At 39.4% G+C, this 19,062-nt stretch overlaps 1 protein-coding gene across 1 annotated transcript; it reads right to left on the reverse strand.

Annotated features, from left to right (window-relative positions):
• Positions 1 to 10,004: 10,004 nt before the first annotated feature.
• arf2a (ADP-ribosylation factor 2a) lies at positions 10,005 to 19,057 on the reverse strand. The gene is made up of 5 exons (XM_057346367.1): positions 18,950 to 19,057; positions 13,695 to 13,852; positions 12,750 to 12,860; positions 12,530 to 12,654; positions 10,005 to 12,146 (listed from the first exon to the last, which is right to left on the reverse strand). The coding sequence occupies exons 2-5, from the start codon at positions 13,840 to 13,842 to the stop codon at positions 11,985 to 11,987; spliced, it is 546 nt and encodes a 181-aa protein (XP_057202350.1). The 5' UTR covers positions 13,843 to 13,852; positions 18,950 to 19,057; the 3' UTR covers positions 10,005 to 11,984.
• Between the last annotated feature and the right edge of the window lie 5 nt (positions 19,058 to 19,062).

Genomic DNA, 19,062 nt, shown 5'->3' on the forward strand with positions numbered 1-19,062 from the left:
ACAAATGAACCAGCATTGCTGTGAAATGAATAAATGCCTTCATAGGGATCATAGGTTCAGAAATCAATAAGAGTATTGCTGGTTGAGTGAATGTGTTCATATACACATGTGCCTGTTCTATCTCCTGGACGTTATATTGTAGAGGGAACAATTTAAGGAGGTTGGGGTTACTATCATTTTAACCTATGATGTTGAATTCGATATGAATATGAATATTTAACAGATGCACCTCACCAACCAAACGTCACACATGGGGAGAAAAGAAAAACAGGAGCTTTCTCTTTCTCTTATCATGCCTTATTCTTCCTCCCTCTCTTATCTATAAATAAGTAAGGTACCGTTACCAAGGTAACGTTTCCCTTGAGATTTGGTCCCTTGTACTACTGGGGGGAAAGGTGAGAAATTGAAGTGAGAAGTTGTCTCACACAACAGGGTTCATAAAGTCCTCATGACTTCTTAACACCCTGTCTACAAACAGACATTTACACTGTGTGGCCACAATCATAAATCTATCAATGTGCCCCACGTTTCCCATCATTCCCTCCTGCTGTGTTTGTGTTGCTGCCAAAGCGCCGTTTCCCATCGGCGGCTGCCATTAAATCACAGCATATGGGGATGCCTTTGTGCTGAGATGCATGAATAAGTGTTCATACACTGGTCGGACAATTTACAAGTACATTGCTACAGCATGTCAGAAGCAATGGGAACAGAGGCCAAGCCATAGAAACTTCTGCAGTTAAATTTCATTGCCGGATAAGCATGCTGAAGAGAAGAGAGATGCTTGTAGTTTTGCATTAAAAAGCATTATATATATATATATAAACTACTTTCATATTACTTTATGGCCCGGTTTCACAGACACGGCTTAGCTTAAGCCAGGACTATGCTTTAGTTGAATTAAGATATTTATGTTGCTTTTACAAAAATGCCTTAGAAGAATACATTACTGGTGTGCATCTTGAGACAAAACAATGGCACTGATATATTTTAAGATATTTCTGAGCAAGTTATATTCAGTTATGACAGGTCAAACATTCATTTTTGTCTGGGACTAGCCTTAAGCCTTGTCTGTGAAACCGGGCCTAAATTAGCAGGGGTGCACATAGGTTTTTCTATCTGGTTCTCAAGAGAGCACCTGGAGATTCGGTTTAGTGCTCACATTGCACATAATGTGACAAATTATATTTACCTATTAAAAATAAAAGTAAAAAAGTAGTTACTTTTTAATGAACAATAAACAAAATAATAAAGTGGGATAATACTATAAGTGTACTTTAAAGTAATATAAATAAAATACAATGGTAATGTATTTCTTGTTTTTCTTTTTACATTAGTAAATATTAATTTTCAACACCAATTTTGAAACCTAAAACGACAACCTTTTTGGTTTTTGGCAGGTTGCTGGGAAGTGCACTTGCGAACGCACATGGAGACTTGCGGTGCGGAGCTAGGATCGAGTATAGCATAGAGAAACACAAGCTGCGTGCAAGTGTCAAGTTTAAACAGCTTGTCCTTTTAGAAAGTTTAAGAGAAGCGGTGTTTTGGTTGACGTGCAGCGCAGCGCAGTTCCATATCGAAAGCCAACAGGTTCACAATTGGCGTGCTTTTGATCGCCGTATTAATATTAAAACGCCGATTTCTTAACGCCGCCAGGCGCTAAATTAACGTCATACGCCGCCACGCGTTTAAATAACGCCGCACGCCGATCGACGTTAAGTTAACGTCACACGCCACTCAAAATGCAAATTTATTAGCTAATATACATAGCCCCTCCTCTTCTGGGATTGCGAGCTCTACGGCAAGTCGGAGGCTCGGAGCATCCAGTACAATTTCCAAGAGCGCTGTTCACTTAAGTTAACTGGGGGTCTGGCACGCGATGAAACCGTCTGACCGTAGTGTCACCTCAAATCCATATCCAGCTTAACTTTGTGGAAAACAAAAATGGAAAGAAATGAAAGAAAAACCAGCTGAAAAGAAAAACATAACTAATGCAGTATGTTCCAGGAAGCAATGTGTAAATGCGGGTGCATAAATGATGACAGAATTAGAAGTAAAACGAGTCGTTGTTAGTCTACAGGTTAGCTCGGTTTGCTCGCAGTCGCGTGTTGCGTCTTTAGCTGGTTCGAGTCCCACTCGGACTATTTGCAGATTTTTGCACAGGGATTTTTTTATATTTCAGCAATTAATGCGTGGTTAATATATAAAGAAAGTCAGGAATAAGAGCTCGTTTTCCACAACAAACTTACAGTATATTCTAAGTTTCTTAAGCGCTCCCGACAGCCTCGCCAACAGCCTTTCAATAATCACCTTAACGCACATCACCTGCCCACTTAAATTTCATTAGCACGCGACCACTCACATTACCTACGGATCATATTGCCATTTTCCTCCGTAAAGAGACTGACGCTATACCGTGCGTGGAACTGACTTTCAGCCAAGCATATAGATATAATTCATTTTACTCGACAAAGCATATGAAACAATATAAAAATGACGACCATGCTGACTTGAGTGTTTATGCATGTTCTCTGTGGAGAACTACTATTATGTGAAGTCTGCTTTATTAACGTTTTCTTCCATTAATAAATTAAACAAAAATGATTTTATTCTGTATCCTTTTACAAGCACACAGCATTTTCGATTAAGAAACTTAGAATATAATGTACGTTTGTTGTGGATATAGCTTGTTATAAGTAATATAATGAGTAATATATTAATGTAAATGTCACACACTTCACTGTGTTCCGTTGACCTTTGTATTGAGGCTCTGTATAAGTTTTCAATGCAGGCTAAACAATTAGCTTTTATTTATTTTCATTTGACAATGTATATTTATCTAAGATGGCTAGGTGTCTTTTTTCATTTTATTTTTGCATAAAGGAAACACTTTGTTGTAATTGCACCTGTTGTTCTGCATTAAATAAATAAAACAATATATATTTCCATTTAAAACTTCTGTCTTTTTCATTTAAAAACATTATATAATAATAACAACCCCGAAATAGCGCCTTGCGCTCAGGGAATGAACGGCGCCTGGTAGCTCACAAAAGGGTATTAAATCATAAATTTTTCTGCTCATTCTTCTTCACTGCTGCTTGCTCCATGCTGGTGGAACGATCTTCCAGATACAGTCCGGTCAACCACGTCTCTCTCTTCATTCAAGAAACAACTTAAAACATATCTTTTTCGTAAATGGCTGGTAAATGTTGACAATACAAAAAATATTTGAGACACAAATCTTGTGTATTATCTAATACAAGCACGTTTTGGATGTTCAGTCAGAGTAAGATCATTTTTGTGACTTATAATTTGAATAACTCTCAACACCGCACTTTATTTTCTCTTTTACTGTATGTTCAATTCAATTCAATTTTATTTATATAGCGCTTTTCACAATGTGCATTGTTCCAAAGCAGCTTTACAGGAGCAAATAAGAAAAACACAGAAAGGTAAAACACAGCACAGTGCATGGTGTTTATAGACCAAGCAAGATCATTATAATAAATAATATCTAATAAATAAATGAATAAATAAATAAATAAATAAATGCAGTCTCCCGGTGAGCAAGCCAACACTGCACTGCTCTGCTGTGGCGAGGAACCCAAACTCCAATGCTGAATAATGGAGAAAAAAAAACCTCGGGAGAAACCAGGCTCAGCCGGGAGGGCCAGATCTCCTCTGACGTGTCATGGCTGCACTCAGTGACCCCGACCAAAGCCACCGAGCAACGTCCACGAAGAACAGGGAGAGCCCACGAGCCGCGACCCAGGAAGCCCCACCCGCCGAAACCGTGCAGGTCCAACCCGGTCTCATTCCGCGATCAACAACAGACAACAGAGGAACAACCAGGGAAAAGTAGTAATGGCATAATTAACTTTATTCCTCTGTTGTCCGACATCGACCACAAAACAAGACCAACCAGACCAGATCCACACAGTCCCAACAAATGAAACGCCCCGAACCACAACCAACAAGCCCCCCCACTCCCCACAACACCCACCCAGCTACCTCCAATCAAAGTCACTGAGTGCAGCCATAACTTCAAACTGCTGTCGTGTGATGTAAGTTTAGCATTAAATACCAAGTATTGTAAATTTAGCATTTATGTGACAGGTAGTCCGTCTTTGCTCTCGGCTGGGGATGGAATTGTCTGAGCTGGGCCGGCCAGATGGTCGCCTTTTTCTTGGGTGGTGATGGAATTGCCTTGGATGGAGCTGGATGGTCAGTCAGTCCGCAGGCTCTCGCAGGAGGATGGCACGGGATTTTCAGATGTAGCTGGCGTAATCTCTAGTTGTGGATGGGCATATGACGTTCATCTGGGTCTGGCGGAATCTCTCCCTACCTCGGGATGGGCATCCCGAGGCGAGGGCAGAAACAGAAAGAGAATAATTAGCGTAGCTGCTGTTCATTAGCTATGTATTAGTGAATGCTTGGCTGAAAAGATGTGTCTTTAATCTAGATTTAAATTGGGAGAGTGTGTCTGACCCTCGAATAGTATCGGGGAGGCTATTCCAGAGTTTAGGTGCTACGTATGAGAAAGCTCTACCCCCTTTGGTGGATTTAGTTATTCTAGGTGTTATCAAAAGTCTGGAGTTTTGAGATCTTAGAGAGCGTGATGGGTTGTAGTGTGGTAGAAGCTCTGTTATGTAGGTAGGGGCTAAACCGTTTAAGGCTTTATAAGTAATTAAAAGAACTTTAAAGTCAATACGATACTTAATGGGTAACCAGTGAAGGGTTGATAACATTGGGGTTATGTGATCGTATTTTCTGGACCTGGTTAGAACTCTGGCAGCTGCATTCTGAACTAACTGTAGTTTGTTTATTGATGCTGCAGGACAACCACTAAGCAGTGCATTACAGTAGTCAAGTCTTGAGGTCACAAATGCATGAATAAGCTTCTCTGCATCAGCCACACATAAAATATTTCGCAATTTGGCAACATTTCTAAGGTGGAAGAAGGCTGTTTTTGTGACATTTGAGATGTGATTTTTAAATGACAGGTTGCTGTCTAATATAACGCCAAGGTCTTTAACTGTATTTGTTGGAGTAACAGTGCAGCCTTCAATTTGCAGGTCATAATCCGAAATATTCTGCTCACGTGTCTTTGGTCCGATAAGTAATATTTCTGTTTTATTAGAATTTAAAAGAAGGAAATTACAAGTCATCCAATGCTTTATATCGTCGATGCACTCTGCCAATTTGGATAGTTGGAAGGAATCATCTGGTCTTGATGAGATATATAGCTGAGTATCATCTGCATAACAGTGGAAGCTAATTCCATGTTTTCTAATAATGTTTCCAAGGGGCAGCATGTATATGGAGAATAGCAAGGGTCCTAAAACCGATCCCTGAGGTAATCCATAATTTACTTGCGTTAGATTTGATGATTCCCCATTTAAATGGACAAATTGATGTCTGTCTGATAAGTAAGATCTGAACCATTGTAGTGCCTGTCCCTGAATACCGGTATAATTGTGTAAGCGATCTAGAAGTATTTTATGGTCTACAGTATCGAACGCAGCACTAAGGTCGAGCAGGACTAGGAGTGAGATGTTACCTTTATCTGATGCTATGAGCAGGTCGTTTGTAATTTTAACGAGTGCAGTTTCAGTACTATGATGCGGTCTAAAACCTGACTGGAATTTTTCGTGTATGTCATTATTTTGTAAGAAAGAGCACAACTGAGTGGACACTACTTTTTCTAGTATTTTAGACAGGAAAGGGAGATTTGAAATCGGTCTATAGTTTCCTAGTTCATTGGGGTCTAAGTTTGGTTTCTTGATAAGAGGCTTAATGACGGCCAGTTTAAAGGCTCCTGGGACATGGCCTAGATTAATTGACGAGTTGATAATGTTATAAATGGGCTCAATTGCAACGGGTAATAACTCTTTTAATAATTTAGTTGGTATGGGGTCTAATAAGCAAGTTGTAGGTTTAGATGTTGCAATAAGTTTAATTAAATCTTCCTGTTTTATAGGTGAAAAACACTGTAGCCTTTCTTTTGGGGCGATGGTTGGTACTAATTTATAGGACAGACTTGGAGGTTGAGATTTTACTATTTTGTCTCGTATGTTTTCGATTTTCTCTGTAAAAAAGTTCATGAAATCATTGCTACCAAGGTGCGGCGGAATACCCAGGTCAGGTGAAGTCTGTTTATTTGTTAGTTTAGCAACTGTACTAAATAAAAACCTTGGATTGTTTTTGTTAGTTTCTATGAGGTTACGGAGGTGCTCGGCCTTTGCTGCTTTTAGTGCCTTTTTATAACAGTTTGCACTCTCTTTCCACGCAATTTTAAAGACCTCTAATTGGGTTTGTTTCCATTTGCGCTCCAGTTTACGTGTTTCTCTTTTAAGGGCGCGAGTGGTGCTATTGTACCATGGTGCTGCGTTTTTCTCATTAATCTTTTTTGACTTCATAGGTGCGACAGCTTCTAATGTATTAGAGAAAATAGTGCCCAATTTGCTGGTCATGTCATCGAGCGATTCTATATTTATTGGTATGGTTATTAAAGGAGTCAGATCTGGCAAGCTCTTTGTGAAACTATCTTTAGTAGTCGAGGTAATTGTTCTACCCTGTCGATAACGAGTTAAACGGCTAATTTCTGCAGTGCGCAGTGTACATGTTATAAGATAGTGATCAGTGACTATGTATGTAAGTCCTTTAACCCAATAGTCAAACTCTTTTTGCTTGAAGTGGACATATTTTGCAGTAATATGATGAATGCAATTTATTTGGCTAACAATAGCCTAAATATGTGCATTAAAATGCATGATAGGCTTTTTAATTATGTTTTTGAAACATACGCCACCAGCCCTGAATCCCGCACATTCCATGAGCTGAATAATATAAAGAATGCATAACAGTTTTTATTTCAAATGGAAATGTGGCTGTTTATTTTTAGTAACAGAAGCCTCTTTGCAGTGCCACACATGATATAGCGTCAGTCTCTTTACGGAGGTAAATGGCAATATGTCCCGTAGGTAATGTGAGTGGTCGCGTGCTAATGAAATTTAAGTGGGCAGGTGATGTGCGTTAAGGTGATTATTGAAAGGCTGTTGGCGAGGCTGTCGGGAGCGCTTAAGAAACTTAGAATATACTAAGTTTGTTGTGGAAAAAGAGCTCTTATTCCTGACTTTCTTTATATATTAACCACGCATTAAATGCTGAAATGTAAAAAAATCCCTGTGACACAGATAAACATAACAAGACCAACGATGTAAAAATCTGCAAATAGTCCGAGTGGGACTCGACCCAGCTAAAGACGCAACATGCGACTGCGAGCAAACCGAGCTAACCTGTAGACTAACAACGACTCGTTTTACTTCTAATTCTGTCATCATTTACGCACCCGCATTTACACATTGCTTCCTGGAACATATAACTAATGCAGTATGTTTTTCTTTTCAGCTGGTTTTTCTTTCATTTCTTTCCATTTTTGTTTTCCGTCTGACCGTAGTGTCACCTCAAATCCATATCCAGCTTAACTTTGTGGTTTCATCGCGTGCCAGACCCCCAGTTAACTTAAGTGAACAGCGCTCTTGGAAATTGTACTGGATGCTCCGAGCCTCCGACTTGCCGTAGAGCTCGCAAACCCAGAAGAGGAGGGGCTATGTATATTAGCTAATAAATTTGCATTTTGAGTGGCGTGTGACGTTAACTTAACGTCGAGCGGCGTTATTTAAACGCGTGGCGGCGTATGACGTTAATTTAGCGCCAGGCGGCGCTTATTTAACGCCTGGCGGCGTTAAGAAATCGGCGTTTTAATATTAATACGGCGATCAAAAGCACGCGAATTGTGAACCTGTTGGCTTCGATAGTATCAGACATTCACAGAGGCTGCGCGTGCCGCGTGATTCTCTAACGAAAGCAGAACCAACAAAGGCGGCGCTACCAATACTCCGTTTCTCATCATTTACACCCAGGTCCCGTTTTACACCGGGAACAAACGAGATATCAGTAGATTTGGCAGCATTCAGTACAAACGGAAATCTTATCCAGTATTACATTTAGTCGGTCTAAAACGGTGATTGTGCATCAAAAGGTTTCAAGCATGTCAGTACGCAAATGAGCGTTCTAAACTTATTTACAGAGCGCATTTTTAATTTTGGTCGCGCATGCGCACCACTTATGTGCATCCCTGGTTATACCCCTGGAACATGAGCGTTACAAACTCTCACCTGTGTTTGTGCTACACTCCCCCTTGTGGTGGTGTTGACACAGGTGATTGGAACTTCCCGAGACGTCAAGTGCGACAATCTCTATATTGTAGATATAACGAATCTTGTTTTGCTCTTTGTGCTCATGCATTTCTGTGAGGATTTGTTTCCCGCTTTGGGTTTAACAAGCCAGTCGCTTTGTTGGTAAAGGCATCTGTGTTTGTAAACGCGCGCATCAACGCTCAAGACATAAATCTGATACACGTCTTATTTACTTGCTTTATTTGTTTTTTGGAGGGTTTTGTTGGTAGTAAAAACCATGGTTAATTTTCATAAGTGGACCGTGTGACATTTCGTGAAAGGACATTTCCAGCACTGACAATTTATGCGCTGAAGAGATTTGGGATGGAGGATAAAATAGGATTTTCATTATCTCATACTCTCGCACATAAACTCATAAGTGTAACTTCAATGCGGTTTTAATACAGTAGTGACCATTAACAATTTATTGTAAAACCAGTACAAACCAGATCCTCGCCTCAGTAGTTTTTGGTTACTGTAGTGGCCATATTTTCTAATATGTAATGATTGTTGCAGTCACGTAAAAACATGTTAAATGGACTTTCAGTGCTAACCCCTTTGCTTGCTTTACCAGTAATCTAACAGCTATAGGCTTAACAGGGTACATATTATGGTAATGCACATCCAGTTGTGTTAAACTGCTAGCTGGCATAAATTTGACTGATTTTCATAACTTGGAGATCAGAGTGCATGTCATTGTTTGCCCGTTAAATGATTTTGCAGGAAAGAAAACGCTAGAGAATGTAGTAAAATGGGAAAGATTTTAAATTCCTTGCCTGAAAGCAGCATCTTTAGCACAAACCAAATATACCCCACCAGATAACACATCAATACCGTCTAGTATTATTATGCTCTGGAGTTTCATTACAACAGGCAGAACTGGAAACTAGCTTGTTGGCATTGGCAACAAGGACAGCATAGATGAGGTCTTTAATGGAGAACCTATTTGAGTCTGCCAATTACCTGCATGGGCAAAGATATTTTTACATTTCCAGGGTGAAAATGTTGCTTGTGAGTGGCTGGATGATGATGAGACCGGTCTTCCAGCACTTTGTATTTGCCAGTTGTTGTATTATATGACTAGTGCCTTTTTATTTTGTTCAAAATGGCAAGCAGTGTAGAATCTGTAGAAAGATCAAGTGAGGCCTTTTGTTTAAACAAGTGGTCATAATGTGTAACTTTCCCTTCTGCCCCTCATTTATCGCAGTGGCCTTGTGTAGTTTTTCATGGATGCACTTTTTACATATGTAAGCATTTCTGCACTAAATGCATTGTGTAATTTTAGTCTTTTAACACCTGAAAGACTTTCTCCAGTTGAGGAGGTTTCTCTAAATGGTGTTGATATTTCTTACACTTTATTCAGTTATTTCCTTTATGTCCTGTGGCAGAAAAAAGATGTCATCACATTAGAGGTTCTTTCTCACTCTTAACAGTCTTCTGAATCCAGAAGCATTTTTCTCTTTTGTGAACACTCAAAAGATTTCTTACAGTCGTGTTCTTTCATACATTAAGAAAGTGCTTGATCCCAAACAGTTCAATATTTAAAGCCTTAAAAGCTCATGAATTTCCTAATGGTGCTTTCTACTGTTGATTCGATTAATCTCTTAATAACGGACATGCCATGTTTTTCCTTAAACCTCTACCAGCATCACGACAGCGCCCTCTAACGATGAACTCAAAAATGACATCGACATTTTAGAGCTCCACGAACGAGAACACAATATAAAATACCGACAAAATAAAAGGAAAACTAAAGGAACAATATAATCCATCGTAATAGAGATCTCTTTATTATAGTGCATTTATCAGTTGTTACAAGATGGGTTTAAAAAAAGCTAAAAACAAAACCATTTTAAGTAAAAGAAAACAAACATATGCACACGTTCCTTTCATATTATTATTTTACAGAATTTTGGAAATTAAAGCTTCACATCTGAACATATAGGACAGCTAAATGAAATTTGCAAGCTAAATACATTTCATACACTTTAATTACTTGTCATAGATGCTTATTCAAATAAATCTCACCTACCACAGATTTGTATAACAATCAACTAAAAGGCCAAAAAAACATTAGAGTTATGAAATTTGAATTTTGGTGATAGTGGAGGGGGTGTCAAAATGTATGTTGCCATGAGGTTTCACACAAGGCGAAACATTCAGCCATTCCCATATGAGGTCAGTAAAGGGCTACCAGAATCATCCAGAATGTGATGTTTACAGCATGTATGTTCAATGCTGTATTCAACACTGCAGTTGCCTTTGGAATATGAAGGAGAGTAAAATGTGTCTGTCAGTTTTGGGTATGCAGATGTGCATACACGCTTTTAGTTACCTCAGCCTTTCTGCTGGTGCTTGTTACTATCAAAGACATTGTTTCAAAACAGACTGGTGCATCAGATAAAGCAGCCATCAACAGATGACAGGGAAACATTAGGAGAAAAAACGAAATATGAAACATGGAAGAAAGGGAACACAAGACATTTGCCCACTCATACTATAAGTTAATAGAATTGCATGAAGTTACCCTTGGGTAGGACACAACATGAATAATGTGTGTTATTTAAATGAAAGAAAACATTAACCAGACAAATGTGCTTTGATGTTCAGCTTGTGGTTATTTATCTATTAGACATGTTAAACTTTAGATTACAATTTGGAAAATGCATGTCTCCCTAAAAGCCCTTGATGGCCTCACCAGAACATGTATGAGATTTAAACTGAATGCAGGAAACCTCAACCATAATAACCAAAAATAATAAATCACGATAAAAGAAAAAGAGCTAAAAGAATCATTTGAGTGGGAGCAGCTCTCAAAGGCCTCACTGCTCCTGCAGAGGGCGCTCACTCCCTCACAATCCCAAACTCACACACATCATCTCTGCTATCACCTCTTACATGGCATTCAAAACACATGTAAGGCTGTTAGTGCCCGAGATCCAATTTTATGATCAAACTACAGCATTTCCCCATCTTTCAGGGAGTTAGACTATATCACTGTGAAACTCAACGCGAGCAGACACACATAGACGTCTTCCCAACATACGAGCCATTTTACACACTGACTCCATGTAAACTAACGGTTTCACACACTTGTGCTTTAATGCGCTTGACGGAGGAGAGCAGCAGGAAAAGTGAGCACATGGACACTATCTTTGTAAAAGCTTCATGTGACATACCTGAAAGCTTTAGCATGATTTTCAAAGAACGCGAAGAAGAATGGATGGCAAATTTCACTTTATTGTCTGTTTCTTTTTTTCCCAACCTGATGCAGGTTACAATGAGTTTTATCAAATGTGGGGGTGGGTGGGGTCGGTCAAAAATGGCAACTCACACCTTGTAACATTTAAGTCATGCGTGATTTCTTTAAACATTGGGAATATAGTCTCATAGGCCTATAGTCTTATTTCAGTGTATTAGGTAACAGAAATATTTAACATCCTGGGTCATTCTTTGCGTGCAGAAAACCATGGGGATCAGGAGGGAGAGGAGAGAGAAAGAGAGAACCGTGCTGTACGCCGAGTGTCTATTTTGAAAGGCACAGCAAGGCTGCTCCCACACTCAAAACACACACACACACTCATGCGTGTATCAGACAGCACTGGGCAGAGGCTCAGACGTACACAAGACTAGACAAGGAAAATAAATGAATAAACTGGGCAACCGGGTGAGACTGAAACCAGTGCTGTCACCCTTTACACACACTCATACACACACAGCGCTGACAAAAGACGAGGGTGGAATGGATCATTTAGCGTTTTTGAGCTGGTTGGAGAGCCAGTCGAGCCCTTCGTACAGGCCGTCTCCGCTGGTGGCGCAGGTGGCCTGGATGTACCAGTTACGGTGACGCAGAGAATGAAGGCCCAGTTTATCTGTGATCTCTGCTGCGTTCATTGCATTGGGCAGGTCCTGTAGAGATATGGAAAGAGGAGTGCGGTTAGCAAATATGAGCTGGGAATGTTTAGACACTTCTTTTGATATCCATCAAGGAATCAAAAGATAAGTATAACGATTCTGCATAAAAGCTGTACTCAAATGTCTGCTTTGACCTGCCCTACTTATGTTTTACATAATAGAGCAAGCAAGTGTAATTGGCTAATATTACAGCCCGCTATGCAGCTTCAGTCTGTGTAAAGCAAATCCCGCTACATTCATCATTCAAATCTATAGATTTTTGGAGCCAGATTCAGTATCTATCTTTCCCACACCTATTAATAACAGAACAAAACACAAAAATATGGGATTGCTGATGTTTGCATTCAAACCAGAATCTTCGTTCTGCTGTCACTCACCTGTTTGTTGGCAAAGACAAGCAGAACAGCGTCTCTCAACTCATCCTCCGCCAGCATCCTCGTCAACTCTTCCCTTGCCTCATTAACTCGCTCTCTGTCATTACTGTCCACCACAAAAATCAGGCCTGTGAAAGAAACGGCAAAAGATTGAGACTGAGCATGCGTTATGTAACCAAGAGATGCTAAACGTATAGTACACACTTTAGGTGTGGACACTGACCCTGTGTGTTCTGGAAATAGTGCCTCCAGAGCGGCCGGATCTTATCCTGACCGCCCACGTCCCACACTGTGAAACTGATGTTCTTATACTCTACCGTCTCAACATTAAAACCTGTACAAAGAGAAATACAACAGTTAAAGTAAAAGGTACAGTAAAAGGCAAGTTAAACAACAGCTTAAGAGAAGAATGAGGGGTGAGAGGCCATGTGGCTCATGTTGGGGCCCCATTCTCATAACACTAGCTCCCGAGGCCAACAATTTTACCATACGCACACAGTGAGCAAAGAAAGACAGTGGAATAAAAACTGAAAACACAGAGTGATGGAATGAAGGGGGGGGGGGTTGGTGGGGGGTTGGGGGTTGTTAGGAGGATGGGAAACAGCTAGAGTTAAAGAGGGAAATCAAAAAGTCAAATAATGCACATTACACAAGATATATAGTAAATCCTAATTCTGGACTTTTCAATATTAAAACTGCATAGATGCATAATACTATATTTTTCCACAGTAAATACTAAGGCTTCCGTTAAAATGAATTTCATAAAAAAACTACAGTGGCAACTATTGAATAAAAAAACGATGTAGCCAGACTAAAACGTAGGTTAAATACAATTTAGTTTAGATGTCTGAAATAGCAATGAACACTCTAAAGAGCACAATAATAGGCCCGATTCACATTTCGCGTCTAAAACCACACAGAAAACGCAAGCCGCACCTCTTGTTCTCTTCAAATGACCCACGGTGCGTGCGCGGCACTCCGAAAAGTTGAACTATTTCCATCTCGATACGGCGACGATGCGCCTAGAAAAATATGCGCGCTGCACGTCTACATTTAAAATAACAAATATGCGCGTGGAAAAAAAGCGAAATGTGAATCTGGCCATACCATGACATTATTAAGAAAATAACACAATAATACAGTGAAAGGGTGTATCAGTGCAACACACCAATAGTGGGGATGGTAGTGACTATCTCTCCAAGTTTCAGTTTGTACAGGATAGTGGTCTTTCCAGCAGCATCCAAGCCCACCATCAGAATTCTCATCTCTTTCTTTCCAAAGAGATTCTTAAAGAGGCCTGCAAACATGTTCCCCATGGTGGCTGATCTGCAGAGAAAAAGAGAGAGAGAAAGTTGAGTTATACAGCAATTAACGTGTTGAAATGAGGCATGAAGTCAGTTGTTATTTGTGACGTTAAGTCCAAACAGGTTAAAAAAAAATGGAGGTTATAGTTCATTGACATCTGTCAGCGGAGAAAACCAGTATAGTTCAGACCTGATTCACAATGTAAAGAAACAAGAGAAGGGAGGAGAAGCACAGAGAAACAATAGGCTCAGTTATGAGGTGAATGCAGGATGCCACTGGTGGAAAGAAGAATACAGAAAGTAACCAGAAACCTGAAGAACCTGTAAAAGGAGACATCAGCCTTCTAAATTAATCAGAGAGAAAGAGAGGCTGATCCCCATCAACTGACTTAAACTTTAATCCAACCAGCTGCAGTTTTACACAATGAGGGCTCCATATCCCTATACACCAAGGACGGGTCACGTTGTATCTTCTTGTGTGTTTCTCTTATCCCTACAACATTCTTGAAAACTCAGACAATTTACACCTTGCAGTGGCCAAGTATATTCTATTCTCAATCAACAGCTCCACTAATAAAAGTGTCTGTTGTTCACACACTATATCATACTATATTCATTCCATAAGAAAAAAAAATGTGTTGACTGCTCACCGTGCGGAAAAAGCACCATATCATAACTTAATGACTTGGTAATTTAAAGAAAAGACTGTTTCTCTGATCCTTTGATAAATGCTCAGCCTCTATAATTTAGGTAGTACCTAAAATAGAGGTTGGTCCAGGAATATGTAGACTATATTACAAACCAACTCCATTTGGGAGATGAAATATTAACAACCAGCCACTACCCTTACCACATCATTATTGTTTATAGCTTTGGTATACTGTTCATTTTAGGGATGCACCGAAACGAAAATTCTTGGCCGAAGCCGAACATGATGTGAAACACTTGGCCGAATAATACCGAACATGGTTTTTTGCATTTCTTCTATTTATTAAGCCATTTTTTTCACTATTGCACAAACTGAATAGTCAAAATGTGCTTTTTATAATTTGTCAATCAAAATCAATCAAAATGTATTTATAAAGCACAATAAAAACAACAGTAGTTGACCACTGTGCTGTACAACATTACTAAAAGGACAAGAATAAATTACAAACAGTTTTTTGTCTTGCTTTTCAATAAAATACAATACAACTTAATATAAAATTGAGCAAAGCAAAGTAAATTCAAACAAAAGATTGAGCCCTCTCCCTTCATGAATAGCCTATATTAATTTAGCCTATAAAATAGCCTATTATATTAGGCCTATAACTGACTGCTAAAAGAATGTAATGTAAGTTACTCTGTACCTCTACAACAAAACACTTCATTAAAAACTGTCACTCCACATTAGGCCTATAAGATAAAAATACGAATAAACTAAAACTGTTGGATTATTATATGCTACATTGCAAAAAGATTTGAGAAAAAAAAAATATCCAATGCAAGCAATTCTGACTGATGCTGACTGACAACCAATCAGTTCACGTCTCTCCTCCAAACTCCGCCCACAAAAGCTGACTGTTCTCTCAGAAGGTGCACTCGTAGCCAGGATGCACAGAACATACTTTGACAAGTTGTTTAGTACATGGAACTGTGCGCACGCGACCACTGTATGATGTCAAAGGATGTCGCGAGCGGCGGGACTACTGTCAGACAGCCCGCTTCCGTCTGAAGTAAAGTTACCGACCTGTAAAGACGCTTTCATTCGGAAATTTACTTCCGTGCAGCAAGTCCCGTGCTGTGTCTTTCTCTGACACTTTAAAATGCTCCACACACACGCCCAAAAAGTTTGCGGCAGTAATCTCTCTCTCTCTCTCTGCGCTGTTGCTGCTTGATCGTATCACGAGTCATGTTCGGTAAAATGTATTCGGGCACTTCACATATTTGGCCGAACACCGAACTTGCGTTTTTTTGCTATATTCGGCCAAACATTTTCAGTGGCCGAACATTCGGTGCATCCCTAGTTAATTTGTTTTATAACGTGTGCGGTGGTTGACCAAAATAGTTTTTAAAGACTTCTGTCGATGGCAATATCTACAGTTGTAAAGGGCAAATGGCCATTATATTAGCCGTTTAATGATGGAAAAACAGACAATTCTAAACATGCAAAAATGAAAAGGGTCTTTCATTGAGTACTTAATGTATTAAAAATATTTAATCACTGAAAATATTTAATCACTGAAAATATTTATTAGTAGAATGTTTTATCATGCTAGAATTTGGAACTCAAACATGAGGAAACTGCCACTTCTGCGGATCAATCATGGTTAAACCCAAATACCATTTTAATAATCCATTTCCATCACAATATAGGTCGATAACACTTTTAAAATCCTTGTTGGGATAACACAACAAAAAGGTTAGCATCAACGGATGTTGTGAGAACACACCTGTAGTGATGTCATTGCAATGCACTTTGGCTCAAGTGAGGGTGGGTTTCACAGTGCAGAGACACCATGAAGAGCACATTCCCCACCCCCACTTCAGCAAAATTACTACACAAGCCTCAAACGATTTCAAAAACACCCACTATGGGAACAGCATCAGTAAAACAGAGTACAAGGAAGAGCTGTAAACTTACATTGAGGCATTTTTCCAGTTAACCAGCACCACAGACTGACTAAATGTAATCCATGTGTTTTCAAGAACAAGAAAAGATTTAGAAAAATAACCTGTCAAAATGCTGTTTTATATGACAGCCTCAAATAAAAGAACATGCATTATTCATCAAAACCAAGCAAGTTTAATTATTAAATTGAGAAGGTAAAATGAGAAGCTTTTCTTACTACTGTCGAAGGCATAACTGCACATCTCCATCACTTATCATTTTATCAGTCTAGAAGAATTTAACATTCTAGTCTCTCATAGAGTTTAACGAAAGGGTATGTTGATCACTTCTATAGAACTGGAGCAAAGTATTGTGGTAAATGAAAATTTCATTTTTCCCCTCTCTGCAGCAATGCATTTTAATCATGCATCAGATGTGATGATTATTGCTGACAGCTTTTTTGTTTCCGCTGGTTTCAACAGATTGAACTAGTCATGCTGAAACTGATGGCATTTAAGGTTAAGCTCTTGTGTATATGATGGCGCCATTCAGTCATCAGCTTTACACTTCAACAGCACAGCAACTTTCACATACATAAAAAAGCAATAGGAAACAGGCATTTAACTTCCAATCCAAAACTTTGTATCTGACTGCTAACATTCACAGTAAACTTCACATATATTACACACAGAGGAGGTTTATTTTTTCAGCAGGGAGTAGCAGCAAACTACATTCCAGCAGTTTGGGTATATGAAAAACAAAGAGTCTTAAATTCTTAAGAGTTTTCTCTAGAGATACACAATATGGCAGTATCCTCACATTATGACGCTCAGTTGTGCACTTGACAATCCAAAGCTTTGTAAACTCAATTTGAGAAAGATCAACACCTGACCTGACATGCAATTCTTCCCTGAATATACTTAAAGGGGAGGTGCTACAGTGTTTCATACATTATGACTTCTTTACAATGTTAAAAAACGTGCTGGCTTCTCATGCTTGACATGGTCAACTTGTCAAAAAACGAGTTGGATGTATGACAAAGTATTTCTATGCTGGATACCCTCCTAAAGCTTTCACATAGTTTTTTTTAAATGAAATTCCCTTACGTATCAACTTTTCTTAGTCCCAAATGGAATGTTATATAAATGGTGGATATAACGCTGGATTTGGAGATCGTGAACCACATGCGGTAAGTGTAACGGAGTCAGTCACGATGTCTGTGTTTTGTTGGCAATCGGCACGTACATGCACAAGGTACCACAGTTATGCAGGGATAATGCGACGTTGTATTGTGTGCTCGTGCTGCTCCTTAATGGCAACCTTAGCTGATATAAAATTACAAAAATGATTCATTCGCACAAACCCTTTATGAGTCAGAATAGGAAGTGAGAGCACAACAGAGGCTAGAGGAAAGTCACATGACAACATCTGATTCCATCTGGGATCTCAATGTTTCGACAGACACACAGCCTAGTATAGCGAGAAGTGTTCCCTAACCAGAAATCAACCTGCCACTCATTCATTAGGGTAAATGAGAGGCTATGCTGCTCGCTTACACAGCACCTTACAACTGTTATAGGAGCAACGGTAAAACTACAGACGTTAGTTACGTTAACAGTAGGTACAATCACCTGTACACGTCACACGCCTGTATTTCTCATTTAGGGTCAGCCTGGCCTGAACTGAAAGTGGTTTAAATGAATCTTCACTTATAATACACTCCCATCTAAGACTCAATGTGAATAAAGCGACCTCTTTAATGTATGCTAAACTACGATTATGTAGTGTTTGACAACGAATTATTACACTTTATTTTATTATCTTAAGATTCCATAACAACCATAATCTTTAGCTATATAATTGACATAACACAATCACACTGTGCCGTCTCAAACGACAGAGTATAATTTTTGGTGAACTCCATAGATACATTGGTCTGCCTTCGCACCAAAGGTGTCAAACAGATCTAAGGCGAAATGCCACTGTACAAACACGCAGCTAAGCAACCGACCTATCGATCTATCAAATAACGTACAGTTACAGTCACTCTACTCTACAGTCGCGTAAAGGTCTGCATTAACGTTATATTTCGAATCAATGTAAAAGTCATTGATTGTAAAGTGAATGTTTTACTTCTATCGAGACCTACTCTTTATCTTCTGCTAATGTGCTAAGGGCGCAGGCAAGGCAACAAGATGACTATAATGTTTACTCAGCTGCTAAACATTTTGCTTCGCTTACTCACGTGCATTTCTACAGCTCTACCTTTTTACATGATAAATAAACAGTTTTACACGAAGACGTGCAGAAAGGCGTCTAAAAGCTAATAGGCGCGAGCTGCCTTCACAGTTCCACATCAGCTAAGCAAACATCCGTTTAGTTAGCTAGCTAGCCTCCCTGACTCAAACGATAATTCAAAACCGAGCTCTTGTCTTCTGTTGGCCAAATGTTGACCACATTAAACGTAATTGAACTCGGTGAACATGCGTCAGCATGACAACACATAGACCTTTTTTGAGTATTAGTTACCTTTTGATGCAGTTTCGCTACAATTTTCCGGTTCTCCTCCTTACCGCTAAAAACAAAATGGCGTCTTTCTCTAGTCCGAGGACGATGGCGTCATGTACCCCGCCCTCGCTTAA

This window comes from Triplophysa rosa, linkage group LG11 (genome assembly GCF_024868665.1).
Source record: "Triplophysa rosa linkage group LG11, Trosa_1v2, whole genome shotgun sequence".
NCBI lineage: Eukaryota > Metazoa > Chordata > Actinopteri > Cypriniformes > Nemacheilidae > Triplophysa > Triplophysa rosa.

Excerpts from the sequence above, each read along its gene's own strand:
- arf2a (XM_057346367.1), bottom strand. The coding sequence starts at position 13,842 with ATGGGGAACATGTTTGCAGGCCTCTTTAAGAATCTCTTTGGAAAGAAA. Across the intron at positions 12,861-13,694 it reads CACTACCATCCCCACTATTG|GTTTTAATGTTGAGACGGTA; the intron begins GTGTGTTGCACT and ends CTCTTTGTACAG. Across the intron at positions 12,147-12,529 it reads TTGTCTTTGCCAACAAACAG|GACCTGCCCAATGCAATGAA; the intron begins GTGAGTGACAGC and ends ATATCTCTACAG.